We start from the raw sequence: 14535 nt of genomic DNA on the forward strand, positions 1-14535 counted from the left end.
TTGTCAGAGTGTGCGCAGGGGGTATTGAGGACTCTAGCATAATGGAACGCAGCTCTATGTAGGGTTTTTTTTTCCCCACTCGAAAGCTAAGATGAGGAAATATGACGAAGCATATGTAGCACTTGGCTTCACTGTGACTACGGTGGGAAATGACGAAAGACCGTTGTGTCTTAAAATTTTGGCAGCGGACAGCATGAAGCCAAATGAATTAAGACATCACTTACAGACATTACACCCCGATCAAGCTGATAAGTCACTTGAGTTTTTTTTTTTCCAGCAAAAACGTGAATATTGCCAGCAATCATCCCACTTTGTGAATGCTGCTTCAAAAAACCAGCGAGCAGCGTTAGAGGAGCTGAGCAGCAGTAGACATGGTCTCTGTCATACTGGATGATGCAAGTGCTGCAAAAATAAAAAACTATCACAAAAAATAATCATGAACAAATCAACACAAATTGTTTTATTTATTTTTGTTTTGGCTGTTACTGTTTTATATATTGCGCTCCTGGGTTAGTGTTCTGATCAGTTTGAATTTGTTATTATTTATTGATTTTGTTTAATTTCATTTTTCAGTATCAAATGGCAGTCGGTCAAAAAATGTTTATAGTTTAAATAAGGATCTTTTTTTTCAAGCAAAGTGATGCACTTTAAATTTTTTCTGTTACAGACTAAAAACAATGTTAGAGTTATTCTTTGTTGTAAGTTGATCTAAATCTATGTTGCTTTCTTTAATGTTAATAAGGACACAGTGTTATGCAGAGGTGAACTTATAACAATTTTATGGACAAATTATATTTTTTTATAGTTGCAGCAGAGGGGTGGTGGTGGGGGATGCAAAATGTTTTCTTCTTTGGGGGGGGGGGGGATAACAGAAAATATTTGAGAAGCACTGGGATAAAGACAGTTTTGCAAGGAATTTAATAGGAGTATATGCACAGTTGATATCTAAGACACCAAGACACCCAGACAACTCTGAAGAACTTGTCTGGGTGCACCGTTGTCTTATGGGAGTGTGTACAAGAAATACAAATACTTAATTTACCATCATCAGGAACTTACCTTGGTGTTTTCTTATGGAGCTAAATCAAGGCCAAAAGTTTTGTAATCTGAAAATAAAAAAGATTGAAAAAATAAATTTTGAAACTGAAAATTAAAGTTTTGTTCTTGAATTTTATAATCATTTAAAAAGTATTATCAAAATAAAAATAAGTGTAAGATATATATTTTCAGTTTAAATAAATTTTTGATTCAGCGCTGTAATTTTTTTGGTCAAATAATTTATTTTCATTCATATTTCTTTTTTTCACCTTCGCATCTTTTTTTCACTTTCAGATCTTATTTTTTCAGTTTCAAACTTTTGGCCCCGTTCTGGCGTGGGAGGGCGTGGCTTCGATTGAGAGGGGCGTGGAATTGTACGTGACAGGAGAGCAATCAGTCCTCACATGATGTTGCTTTCAGGAAACGTGGATACTTTGATAGATAATGACTTAACACTTTTTCTCCACTGTATTGTCTTGATACCTGTAAATAAAGTGACGCTAAAGATGTCTATTTCAAGTAATTCTAGACCACTCTTGGTCATTTTTGATGTTTAAAAACTGGAAAATATGCTAGATTGTAAAGTTTAACACCTATACCTAAAAAACCGATGTGTCCCAAATCCACACAAGACCGTGAACGCAGCGCAGCATTACCGCATGAAATGAGGCAGGTCGCACATTTTACAGGCTGCCAACAGTTATTGTCCATCAAGCAGCAGAGTGTTATGAGCTTTCTAAGTAACACACAGAGAGACCTGGCTCAGCAGATCTGAAGGAAGCTTTAATTATGGACCAAGCAGCAGAACCAAGCAGATCGCCCGTAAATCCAAATCCAAAGCCGCCTGGAAGAGCGCTCTGGCTACCGGCGGTGTGAAGAAGCCTCGTCGTTACAGGCCCGGCACTGTGGCACTCCACCGCTACCAGAAATCCACAGAGTTGCTGATCCACAAGCTGCCCTTGCAGCACCTGGTGAGAGAAAATCGCTCAGGACTTCAAGACCGACCTCCGCTTTCAGACCTCCGCTGTGATGCTCTGAAGGAGGCCGACGAGGCTGACCTGGTCAGCAGCTTGTGGATCAGCAGCTTGGTGGATTTCTGGTAGTGGTGGATCTCTCTCAGCGCCACAGTGCCATGCCTGTAACGTTGGGGCTTCTTCACGCCGCTGGTAGCCGGCGCACTGTTCCGGGCGGCTTTGGATTGGATTTTGGGCGGTCAACTTTGTTACATCGTCATTAAATTCACTATCCGGTACACATACAGATCCACTGAACCAACTGCTACACATCGATCACAATAAACAGCTTTATCTCGAGGGTTTAAAGCCGCGTAATAAGCTTTCATTCTCTCCATTTTCTTTCACGCGCCAGCCGCGTAGTAAATAAACGATGGAGACGGGAGCAGAGTCAATATCTATCAAAGTAACCACGTTTCCTGAAAGCAACATCATGTGAGGACTGATTGCTCTGCTGTCACTCACAATTCCACGCACCTCTCAATCTAAGCCACGCCCTCCCACGCCAGAACAGGGCCAAAAGTTTGAAACTGAAAAAAATAAGATCTGAAAGTGAAAAAAGGTCTGAAGGTGAAAAAAAGAAATATGAATAAAGATACATTATTTGATCAAAAAAAATTACAGAGCTGAATCAAAAATTTATTTAAACTGAAAAATATACATCTTACACTTATTTTTATTTTGATAATACTTTTTAAATGATTATAAAATTCAAGAACAAACATTGAATTTTCAGTTTCAAAATTAATTTTTTCAATATTTTTTTATTTTCAGATTACAAAACTTTTGGCCTTGATATAGCTCGATATTTTCTAACATTTAAATTAACAGTTTAGTTTAGTTTGAGACACATTTTATTGATAAATATATTCCATTTCTCCTGTGTACATTTTGTTAAATTGAGTATTACAGGATCAAACCCAAATAATGAAAAATAAATAAATAAATAAATAAATAAAATAATAGTAACGTAAATTCTTGTGGTTTCTCTTAGGGTCACCACAGCAAATCTAATATAGATTTGCTTGTTGATTTGACACGATTTTATTTTTGTCGGATGACCTTTGTAATGATAACTTCACATTACATGAAGAATGAGCACGGGTAAGTCTTAAACCGAGATCCTTCTATTTTGAAAACCAACTATGCGGCCAGTAACAATAGCAAATGTAGCGGGAAGAATGTGTGTTTTAGGATATTTATAAATGATCACTTGTGGATAATTTTACCTTGAATACTGGTGGCACTACTTGTGACGGAATGATATTAAAACAAGGTTATAATATCACTGATTTTAGGGTCAGTCAATAGGAAATATTAAAATCAGTCTCTAATCTTACAGTAGTAAGTTCTACAGGTGAAGCCCCTCTGTAATACCATACCAAAATCACAGACAACTTCACACATTTAAAACATTTATTTAACTCAGTCAGGAGTTAAATAACAGGATATATATCACAGTAAGCAATTTGATGATGATGATGTTCATTGAGCAATTATTATATGACATTAAGATAATTTGGTTTAGTTGCTGGTGTTTAAGAATGAATTCTGTCCTAATCAGCAGTGGATTTACTTTGTTTATTTTACTTTATTTATTAACGTGAGAGATGGTTAGTGACAGGGAATAGAATTAAATAAAGCTCTGTTTTATCTGACACCCGTAGCCCGGTCTTACTTGGATGTGCTGTGCAGCTGGTCTCCGTGAGGTCAGATGCTGGGGGCCATCTTGTTTTCAGTTGAGGAACTGTCCATCGGCACAGCTGTTTCTGGTACCTTGGCAAAGAGACTCTGCCGGTAACCGTGCCCGGTTTTGTGGGTTACCAGGGCGCTTTCAGTGTTGATCGCCGTGACTTGCGCCAGCAGCTCACTCTCTGGTGCGGCTCAGTTGACCTGGATCTTTTTACCTCTGCAGTGCTTGCTGTTTGGGATTGTCAGAATAAAGGCTTGAGTGTCTTTATTTCTATTCGCCAAAACAAAAATTTGTCTTTCGTTGTCGTCTTTGGAAGCCGATCAAATCACAAAAACGAGTTGACTTTGTAAAAAAAAGGTTCATGAGATGAATTGGAGTTCAAGAAGAAAAAGGTTTTAATTTGAAAAATCGCCAAAGGAAGTTAAATGTGCCTGTGTGTTTAACTTGACAAAAGTGGAGAAAAAGTTATTTGTAGAAAAAAATTGAAAAAGGTAATTTCTTGTTTGGTGTGCACAACCAAGAAATAAGTTTAGAAATAAGTTTGAGACAGACAAAGGGTCATAAAAATTTGGACGGCTGAGGCGGCATCTCAAGACCCAAGAGAACGAGGAGCCAAGAGGCAAAGAGTGAAGACGCAAGAGCTTAAGAGAAGAGAGTAAGAGTAAGAGAGTGATTCCCCGGGGCGCATGCTTTTAAAGGGTTCAAAGCTCCACCCCCAATAATTCTGGGTACCGTAGTTTTTCTCTGCGTTCCTTTGTCTAGTTTTATAATAAATCAGTGTCAGCTATCTTAAATTCCCTTAGAAAAAAATTTCCTTAGAACTACCACACAACACCATTATATGTGAAAAAGCGCACTTGATAAACTTTCTACAATCTATGATCAGAGCAAAAAGGCACAAGACAAATACATTCCATGTGTGGGATTACATGACCACATATTAGTTATTTTTCTTTTCGCTTTCTTTGTTTTCTGATTACAACAAACAAAGTACAACTTTTTAAATGTGGTTACAACTTTATAATACTGTACAAGTTAGTTACATACCCTTCCCCAATTGTCCACAAGGGGTCATTCTTGCTCCACAGACTGGGAAGGCTGGTTTGTGGATTCATCATAAAACATTAAATCCGTTAATCTGCAGCCGATTTTGACCAGAGGAACTTCATTGTGATTGCAACGTTGAGGGTAATCCTTCTGTTGTATGGTTTTATAGGAATTGTGCTGTAAAGACATAGTACTAGGCCTTTGGGGACAGATATGTCTTTCTGTGGTCTGTTTTTTTTTATGAGAAAGCAGTTGTCAACATCTGGTTTCGGGGTTGATAAGGGAATCACAGTTCCATGAGAAACGAACTTTAAAGAGTCTTAAATTCTTTTAGCGGTGGGCGTTGACGACAGTTGGCCATCCCTAAGCCAAAAAAGCCTCCTTTTGACAACTCGATATATCCCAGATCTTTGGTATGTATTGGGTTTCTCTGAAGATAGATTTTATGACTTTTTCTTAATGCAAACGTAGGAGGTTGAATGGTGACTGCAGGCTTCTTGCTACACAAATGAAGTTAAAACAAATAAGGAAGACATTTGGGAAGAATTTATGAAGTCATGGGTGTGTGGTGATGTGATGGCTGTGCAGGAGATTAAAAGTCGAAGTCTTTGAAGTACTGGTGCTTCCATTATTATTATTGCATTATGGGAACTTGCCAGTGAGTTGAGTGATGATTGGATGTCTTTGGTGCGAAGTCTTTCCGATACATCCTTTGGAACCACGTGAAAGATTTTTAGTCAAATAAGCAGTTACTTGGAGAGACCCAGATTTAGTGATCTATGTGTATTGCAATTGAATGTCAGTTATGACACTATGATCTTGTAGTTCATATGTCTATGCGTAATGCAGCACACAAGTACCTCAATAGTGAGGACCTCAGCAACTGAAAACTAGTAAAGGGTCATTCATGTATTACCTGGCTGAGGGAAATACTGTAGATGCCTACTGGTGAGAGATGGAGATGGACCGCTGGACTACCTGGTTGGTTGACAGTCATGACTCAGGGTTTTTCGGTAATGTATTGGATGCGGTAGCTCACACCACACATGCTTGCTCCCAGATCTGGCCAAACATAAACACATACATTCACTCATAATCACAAGTGGCCAGAGGTCAGTGGGTAAAGTGGGTTGTTTATTAATCAAAGGGATCACATACCGGCTACTCTTGTTTATGTGTTGAAATGTCCTTGAACAAGAGTTGGAACTTTAAATTGCTCCCAATACAGCATAGAAGATCCTGGCATTGCCACGTGAGTAGAATTGTAAGTTGCCTTGGATAAATGTGTCTGCCAGTTGCATAAATGTAACTGTAATGTTCTCCATAGACTGAGTTGCACATTTGTGAGCACGGCATTTGAATCAAATATGAAAACTCATCTGTTTCTCTCTTCCTCATTTGTACTCAGAATGTTCTGGACCACTGGGCATGGAGGGCGGTATAATCTCCAACCAACAGATAACAGCCTCTTCCACCCACCGTGCACTGTTTGGCTTGCAGAAGTGGTACCCATACTTCGCACGCCTCAACAAGAAAGGCCTGGTCAATGCCTGGACTGCTGCCGAAAATGACAGATGGCCGTGGATCCAGGTAAAGCATAGTCACAGGGCAATGAACGCCATGTCAATGCAGATACAAATGAATTACAAAACCAGCACATTCTTAATCCTTGATCATCTTTGTGCACTGTGGTTTTAAATTACGCTGTTTGTCTTGTTTTTTTAAACAATTTCAAATGGTCATAGCCTTGTTTTAAATTATCTTAATTGTCGCTCAAGGAAATTGAGTGCCATGCTCTAATTTATCTTTTCCATCTGATTGTAAAGTTAATTACGGATGTTGGCAAGCAGTCATAAAGCTAGAGATGGAACAGATGTGGGTGCATTTGAGTGTGAGGAGCCAAAGCAACAGGGTTCAGCTATTTCCAGCCTGTTGTGTCTCATTGTGTGGTGACACTTTTCAACACTTACATCATCTTTGGATAAAAGTATCTGTTGTTTTGACTTTTGTAGTTGGAACACTCATTCACTGTGAAAAATACATTTTTTCACATTATCATTTTGTAAACCCTTTGCGCTGTGCTGCTCATATCACATACTGTGTTCCTGCAATTGCCAAGAGCGGCCATTAAAGTAGTAAAATGAAAGGGGAATTTATGTTGACAGGTGCTAAGTAATATAAATGAGAAAGTGTTCTTTTACTTAAGCTTTGTGAAAGCCGGGCGTAATGCTGTGTTATCACTTGGTGGTTATTGTCAAAGAGCCACAGCAGACAGATCAATACGATATATTGGATGATTGTCCACATTTATATCTTTGCATCAAATCCCAGCAATACTGTGTTGTCACACTTATACAGTATATCTAAGTATGGTTCAATCCTAAGTAATTCATTTTCCTGCTTAGAGTCAGGACAATAATTGATGTTTAAAGGTAACAATGTTTCTGTTTCAGTAATTATGTCTACATTATATAGTGTTACATTGTATACAACAACTCACAGAGAACAACTGTGACACACAAACACTCTGACTCATCTTTATTCCTAAATGAAGTTATGATCCTGACTCTCATGACGTTTCATCCAGTACGGTCAGATGCAGTATGCAATTGCTCCAATCACAGTCACAGAAGCATATAACTCCTTCAGAATCATCTAGGAGGCTTGGTGGCTTCCGTCACTTGTCTCCTTCTTGCACACTCACTCAGTTTTTAAGAACTCACAACGTCTGTCACTTTTACCATACAGTACTATGCTGTTTGTATAGCTTAAGCCCCGGTCACACGCCACTAAGGAAGGACACCGAATCCCAAACAAAACAAGAAATCTAGATTTCCGTTGACTTTCGTTTAACCGTCGTCCAGCTTCATTCCTGCAGCTGGTGCTTCGTCAGAACTTTCACTGTTGAATAATGTGAATGAATCCCAATGACAACCTCAATTCCTTTGTATTTCATTTTGCTGTCTGTCTTGATGGCTCCTTATTGATGGCGTAGTTCCTGTAACATCAGAGTTCCGTTTGACTGTCATCCAACTTCGTCCAACCTCCCAAGTCTGATGTCTTGCACAAACCTTGACGATATCTCAACAGATCAATAACTAAAGCCCTGACAAGCCGCACGTAACGTCCTTGTATCACTGGTGACCCATCCATGGGATGCAGAAAGGTCATGCAGAAACAATAGCGGTAAGTAGTTTTATCAACTACTTATTCAACTATTTACACATGTTCCAGCCGTTTGTGACTGGCCTGCGTGTGCACACACGCTGTTGTTGTGAAGACAAACAAAATCACTCACCTGTTGTCAAGACAGCCAAATCCCGCAACTGCAACTGCTGTGGACATGAGGACAAGGCTGGCTGCGCTCAGTCTTACTTGCATCATCGTGAATGTTTCCTTTTGATTTTTTTTTAAAACGTCAAGGTTGATGGTCGCTTCATTTTTGTTTTGTTAGTTTTGATTTTATTTTGTTTCCTTCCTTTTTGCTCTCTTGATTCGCAGGCTTTTCGGCGACGGGGAAGGTGCACTATCGTTCATTCACCTTTCCTCAACAATTTGAGACTTTTTGACTTTTTATCCTTCGGTCAGCTATCGCCGTGTGCCTGGACCCTTAAGGATTGACGTAAATGAAGTCCCAGAGATATACATCCATCCACTGACTTGCTAAATGGCTAAAAGATGATTTGCATGAAAAATATTCCTTATACAACCCCTGGCAAAAATTATGGAATCACCGGCCTCGGAGGATGTTCATTCAGTTGTTTAATTTTGTAGAAAAAAAGCAGATCACAGACATGACACAAAACTAAAGTCATTTCAAATGGCAACTTTCTGGCTTTAAGAAACACTATAAGAAATCAAGAAAAAAAGATTGTGGCAGTCAGTAACGGTTACTTTTTTAGACCAAGCAGAGGAAAAAAATATGGAATCACTCAATTCTGAGGAAAAAATTATGGAATCACCCTGTAAATTTTCATCCCCAAAACTAACACCTGCATCATATCAGATCTGCTCGTTAGTCTGCATCTAAAAAGGAGTGAACACACCTTGGAGAGCTGTTGCACCAAGTGGACTGACATGAATCATGGCTCCAACACGAGAGATGTCAATTGAAACAAAGGAGAGGATTATCAAACTCTTAAAAGAGAGTAAATCATCACGCAATGTTGCAAAAGATGTTGGTTGTTCACAGTCAGCTGTGTCTAAACTCTGGCCCAAATACAAACAACATGGGAAGGTTGTTAAAGGCAAACATACTGGTAGACCAAGGAAGACATCAAAGCGTCAAGACAGAAAACTTCAAGCAATATGTCTCAAAAATCGAAAAATGTACAACAAAACAAATGAGGAACAAATGGGAGGAAACTGGAGTTAACGTCTGTGACCGAACTGTAAGAAACCGCCTAAAGGAAATGGGATTTACATACAGAAAAGCTACACGAAAAGGCATCATTAACACCTAAACAGAAAAAAACAAGGTTACAATGGGCTAAGGAAAAGCAATTGTGGACTGTGGATGAGTGGATGAAAGTCATATTCAGTGATGAATCTCGAATCTGCATTGGGCAAGGTGATGATGCTGGAACTTTTGTTTGGTGCCTTTCCAATGAGATTTATAAAGATGACTGCCTGAAGAGAACATGTAAATTTCCACAGTCATTGATGATATGGGGCTGCATGTCAGGTAAAGGCACTGGGGAGATGGCTGTCATTACATCATCAATAAATGCACAAGTTTATGTTGATATTTTGGACAATTGAAAGGATGTTTGGGGATGATGAAATCGTTTTTCAAGATGATAATGTATCTTGCCATAGAGCAAAAACTGCAAAAACATTCCTTGCAAAAAGACACATAGGGTCAATGTCAATGAGCAGATCTGATTTGATGCAGGTGTTAATTTGGGGGATGAAAATTTACAGGGTGATTCCATAATTCTTTCCTCAGATTTGAGTGATTCCATATTTTTTCCTCTGCTTGGTCTAAAAAAGTAACCGTTACTGACTGCCACAATCTTTTTTTCTTGATTTCTATTAGTGTTTCTTAAAGCCAGAAAGTTGCCATTTGAAATGACTTTAGTTTTGTGTCATGTCTGTGATCTGCTTTTTTTCTACAAAATTAAACAACTGAATGAACATCCTCTGAGGCCGGTGATTCCATAATTATTGCCAGGGGTTGTATTTCTTTTTCTAGTTACTTAAGTTGTGGAAACATGTATACAAATGGCACTAATTCCTATATGGTTGCTGCAATATTTTTGTTAAATGCTTGAATTAAAGCTGACTGTCTAATACTACAAGCCCTTGATTATTTAATTACAGCTCCATCAGTGTTATTTTGTAAGGACAAGTATTCAAAGCTGTTGACAAGGCTATTGATTTCTCATGGGGGTAGCGCTGTCTCTTCATTGATGGCACTGTTGCCTCACAGTGAGAAGGTCCCGGGTTTGCTTCCAACCTGGTCCTTTCTGCACATTCTCTTTCTGGGTGGATGGGTTCCCTCTGGGTGCTCTGGCTTGCTTCCATTTGCAAAGACATGCAGGTTAGGTGAATTGGTGACTGTTAATTAACCACCAGTGAGAGGTGTGAATGTGGTTGTTTGTGTGTGTGTGTGTGTGTGTGTGTGTGTGTGTGTGTGTGTGTGTGTGTGTGTGTGTGTGTGTGTGTGTGTGTGTGTGTGTGTGTGTGTGTGTGTGTGTCGGCCATGTGATAGACTGGTGGCCTGGACAGGGTGTACCCCTCCAGTTGCCCAGTCACCTAAGGGAATAAGTCTTTAATTGGAATAAGTGCTTTCAGAAAATGGATGGATGGGATTCTTGTGGTGTTGATGGTATTGCATCCTACACCATCATACCAGCGAGCGGATTCTGACACTAGTTTACCACCCACCACAACTGTTCCTTAACCTGGACATGAAAAGAAATGGACATTTTTCAAAATTAAAGGACTTGTAAAACTGGATGCAAGCAAGTAGATGTGACAAATAAACAAATATAAGTGAGGGGAAAATTATCTGAGCACATAGATAGGGTCGAGGACCAAAACATCAAACATTCCAGCGCTTTGTCTGACTTTAATGATGCCACATGGGATGTTGTTGCACAGGATGCTGGAGGCATTGTGTGTTTCTAAAGAGGGCCTGGATAATTGGGACGTGAGTACAGAGGTGTACAGTCATGGCAGTGTTTTGGGATTATGCTAAGGACTTAGTAGTGTGCCTTTGTAGCGTGGGGTGATGTGGCGTGACTACATTTGCATGTCACAGACAAACAGGCTGCAGTCACAACTGCCAGCAGGATAGGAGACTTGCAAGGTGCCAGATAAATCTGGCTATTTGTACACTTTTCTCTTTTCCAAGTCTATCTCAGTCTAGCCCCGAACCTCCACACTTCAATCACACATTGGATCGACACATTTTGGAGGTGCAGACAAAACGCCCATTCTTTCTATCTATATTTACGTCAGCTTGGGTGTTTGTGAATTGTGTCCATGCAAGCTTGCTGTGTTTTGTGACAATATCAGTTTTCCACAGCCTCGCTATGACAAGCTCACACATTAAAGTTGCATCTGAGCACTCCAGGGAAATATGCTGCCGGGCTGACCAGCAGCAGAAGCAAAATATCACTCCAGCAGACTGTGTCGGAGGAATGGAGCAGTCCAAATCACCTGTGAAGGCAAAGAGTGTCCAGATATGTTTCAGTGGGAGCTGAGTTAATGACATCATTTTCTGATGTCGGTGATTATATTTGAGACTGTTCATGCTAATATTGATAATTAAAAAAAAGCCTCTAATTTGGTGACTCGGTGTCTGTCTGGGAATTACAGTATTCTTTGAGAATTTTAAGTACGTGGTTACTTTATGAGAAAAAACTTGTTTACATCACAGCAAAGTAACTAATGGTAGCCTCATGTTCAGAGTTATCATAATGTGTGGAATCTGGATTTTGAAAAAACCTGCTTAAAGTTAATAGAGCTTATAAAAGAGCAGGTGTAACCGGGTGCGCCACCTTCTAACGTTGCTCGATATTTTGGTACAGAAATGTCAGAACAGATAAAACACGATGTTCTTTGTCCAAATGTCTTCAGTGTCTTAGATCAGTAATTGGATGTAGAAAATAAATGGAATACCTCATGTCTATACCGACGCTGACATTTATCCAAGAATTAAATCAAATTAAGCACCAAATCACAAACTTCGGAGCATGTGGCTCTGTGGGATAAGAGTTGGGCCAGGGTTTGATTCTTGGTGTGTGTGTGTTTTTTTTCTTCATCTGCATTGTCTCAGTCCATTCAGCTGGAAATAGGTATCCGTCTTGTCGATCGAATGCCCCCCCTAAAAAAAGTCTGCCCTGCCTTCACTGCAGATGCATCATTTCGGAGTGTCAGCAGTGATTCACTGATTATCGAATCGTTTCGGCTTAAAACTGCACTCCAGTCTATCTCAGCGACAGATATCTGAAGCTTTTGTACAACAATCATTTCCACATAAATTCAGCATTATTTCATAATAAAAGATGGGGGGGCAATCAGAGCGTCACAGCAGCATGTCTGAGACTGACTCTCTGAGTCAGACTCTCTACATGCAAAGCGATCAAAGGGAATAATGTGATTATTAACCATCAGATGACAAATTAAACCCTCTTAAAACATTCTAAAGTCAGTTTTAAGCAGAAATGAGGCAATAATCAGTGAATTGCTACTGACGCTCTGAAATGATATGTGCGCAGTGAAGGTAGGGCGGGCCGATTTTTGGGAGGGTGCCTGTTCGGTCAGCGACACCAGACTTTGCTCGGGGAGTAACCTGTTATGGATTGGCATCCCATCCAGTGGCAGTGGGAGACTCTCATCCATGTGATGCTCCGGTATCCGTGCATCTGGCATCCAAGTACCAGCCTGATGTTAAATGGTAACTGGTAAATGGACTGCATTTATACAGCGATTTTCCATGTGCATCAGAAGGTCAAAACGCTTTACAATTATGCCTCACATTCACCCATTCACACAAACAGACTCAACATACTGATGTCGGGGTGCTGCCATGCGAGGCGCTCACTACACACCGGGAGCAACTCAGGGATTAAGGACCTTGCCCAAGGGCCCTTAGTGATTTTCCGGTCTGGCTGGGCTTTGAACCGAGGATCCTCTGGTCTGAAATCCACCGCTTAACCAATAGACCATCACCTCCCGACTAGGACAAGTATGGGACTTAGCAGTAGTGTATCACAAAAGACATCAACCTAAGGCATTTTACATGTGGAGTAAATTGAGACCAGAATCTGTGTATCATTTAGAGACACCCAAAATATCCCCATGAGGATTAGAGCCAGATGGAAAGTAGGAGAGACCAGGAGGAACAAGAATAATGATAGTTCCTATTATACTTCTAATAATGAATAGAATGGGCGCCCATAGAATCCAGTATGTGCACCTTACATGTTTAACAATGATTCATGCAATTTACTTCTTTGTGATTTATTGATACCATGCATGGCACAATATATGGTTCTGTGTGGCTTTTTCATTTGGTAAATTTTGTCCAAAATTTAACCACTCTGTCCTTGACTAACTATCCTTCCACCATGTTTAATCCATATTGGCTTCCTATTGTTTGAGTGAAACAGCTGTGATGTGACATTTGACCTTTCAGGTTAACCCAAGGTCAAAGGTCATATGACCAAGTGAGAAATTATGACTTCGTATTAGTGTTTCATAGTAACCACAGGTGTATCTGTAAACAACTTCTCCACATAACTATTGTCAATTAGTTTAACCCTTCAATGTCACACAAGGACAAAGGTCATGTGATCAACAAAAAGGTGATATGTTACTTCATACTGTATTAGTGTTTAATTCTAACCACAGGCGTATCTTTAACTAGCTCCACAATATAGACATTTTAAATATTTCCTATACCATATAAGCATTGGGCCAACATTTTGACCCTGGTCTGTGACCTTCATCTTATAGATTTTTCTCAAAAACATAATCAATTTTTTGGTGGTTAACACACAATCTTTCAACAAAGATTAGTCTAAATTTGATATAAACTCTTCAAGTTGTTTTCTTTAAAGTTGTGTTTTTAAGCACATGTCTGAAAACAATACCTCTCCATGCACCACCAGTGCTTGTGAGAGGATGGTCGGCAAGTCGAGAAGCAGAAGTACCTGCAGAAAATGATGGCAGGTCAAAGAGGAGGCTGGAATGTTTGCATGATAAAATAACATAAAGCAAAAAAGGGGAAGGAAGATTAGAGGAGGATGGAGAGGTTAGAGAGGTGAAACACCAAGTGCATCATCCGTGGGCCTAGGCTTATGGCGGTATCACTAAGGAAGGGATCAGGAAGTCAGGACCAGCCCTATCTTCAAACTTTGCCAAAAAGGAATACTTTACAGCTGCTCTTGAAGATTATTCTTCAGCAGAGGAGCCTGATAACTGAAGGCCTTACGTCCTGTGACACTGTAGGAAACTCAATCAACCACAAGTAAACTTGTATGCAGAGAGTACAGCGCTCTAGCTGGGCAATAGCGACCCTTGAGTACTTTAAGATAAGATGGAGCCTGACCATGAAGAATATGTAAACTTTTGATCAGGGTCATTTGGGTACTTCTCTTGTCATTTTGATTTACAAAGAGGAAACACAGCCATTTGACAATAAATGGCTTCACCCAACCACTAACCATGAGTTAAAAAAAAAAGTTTTTGTGTTGTCATTCATATTCTCTTAAAAATGGCCAAAAAAAAGCA

The 14535-nt window shown here is 39.7% G+C and overlaps 1 protein-coding gene across 1 annotated transcript in view; it reads left to right on the top strand.

The window, feature by feature from the left end:
• Positions 1 to 14535, top strand: part of LOC117510400 (EGF-like repeat and discoidin I-like domain-containing protein 3) — a 581009-nt gene that overhangs the window by 409620 nt on the left and 156854 nt on the right. The window contains 1 exon segment of the mRNA XM_034170099.1: positions 6200 to 6381. Within this exon segment, the coding sequence (XP_034025990.1) occupies positions 6200 to 6381 (182 nt within the window).

Source organism: Thalassophryne amazonica, chromosome 5 (assembly GCF_902500255.1).
Source record: "Thalassophryne amazonica chromosome 5, fThaAma1.1, whole genome shotgun sequence".
NCBI lineage: Eukaryota > Metazoa > Chordata > Actinopteri > Batrachoidiformes > Batrachoididae > Thalassophryne > Thalassophryne amazonica.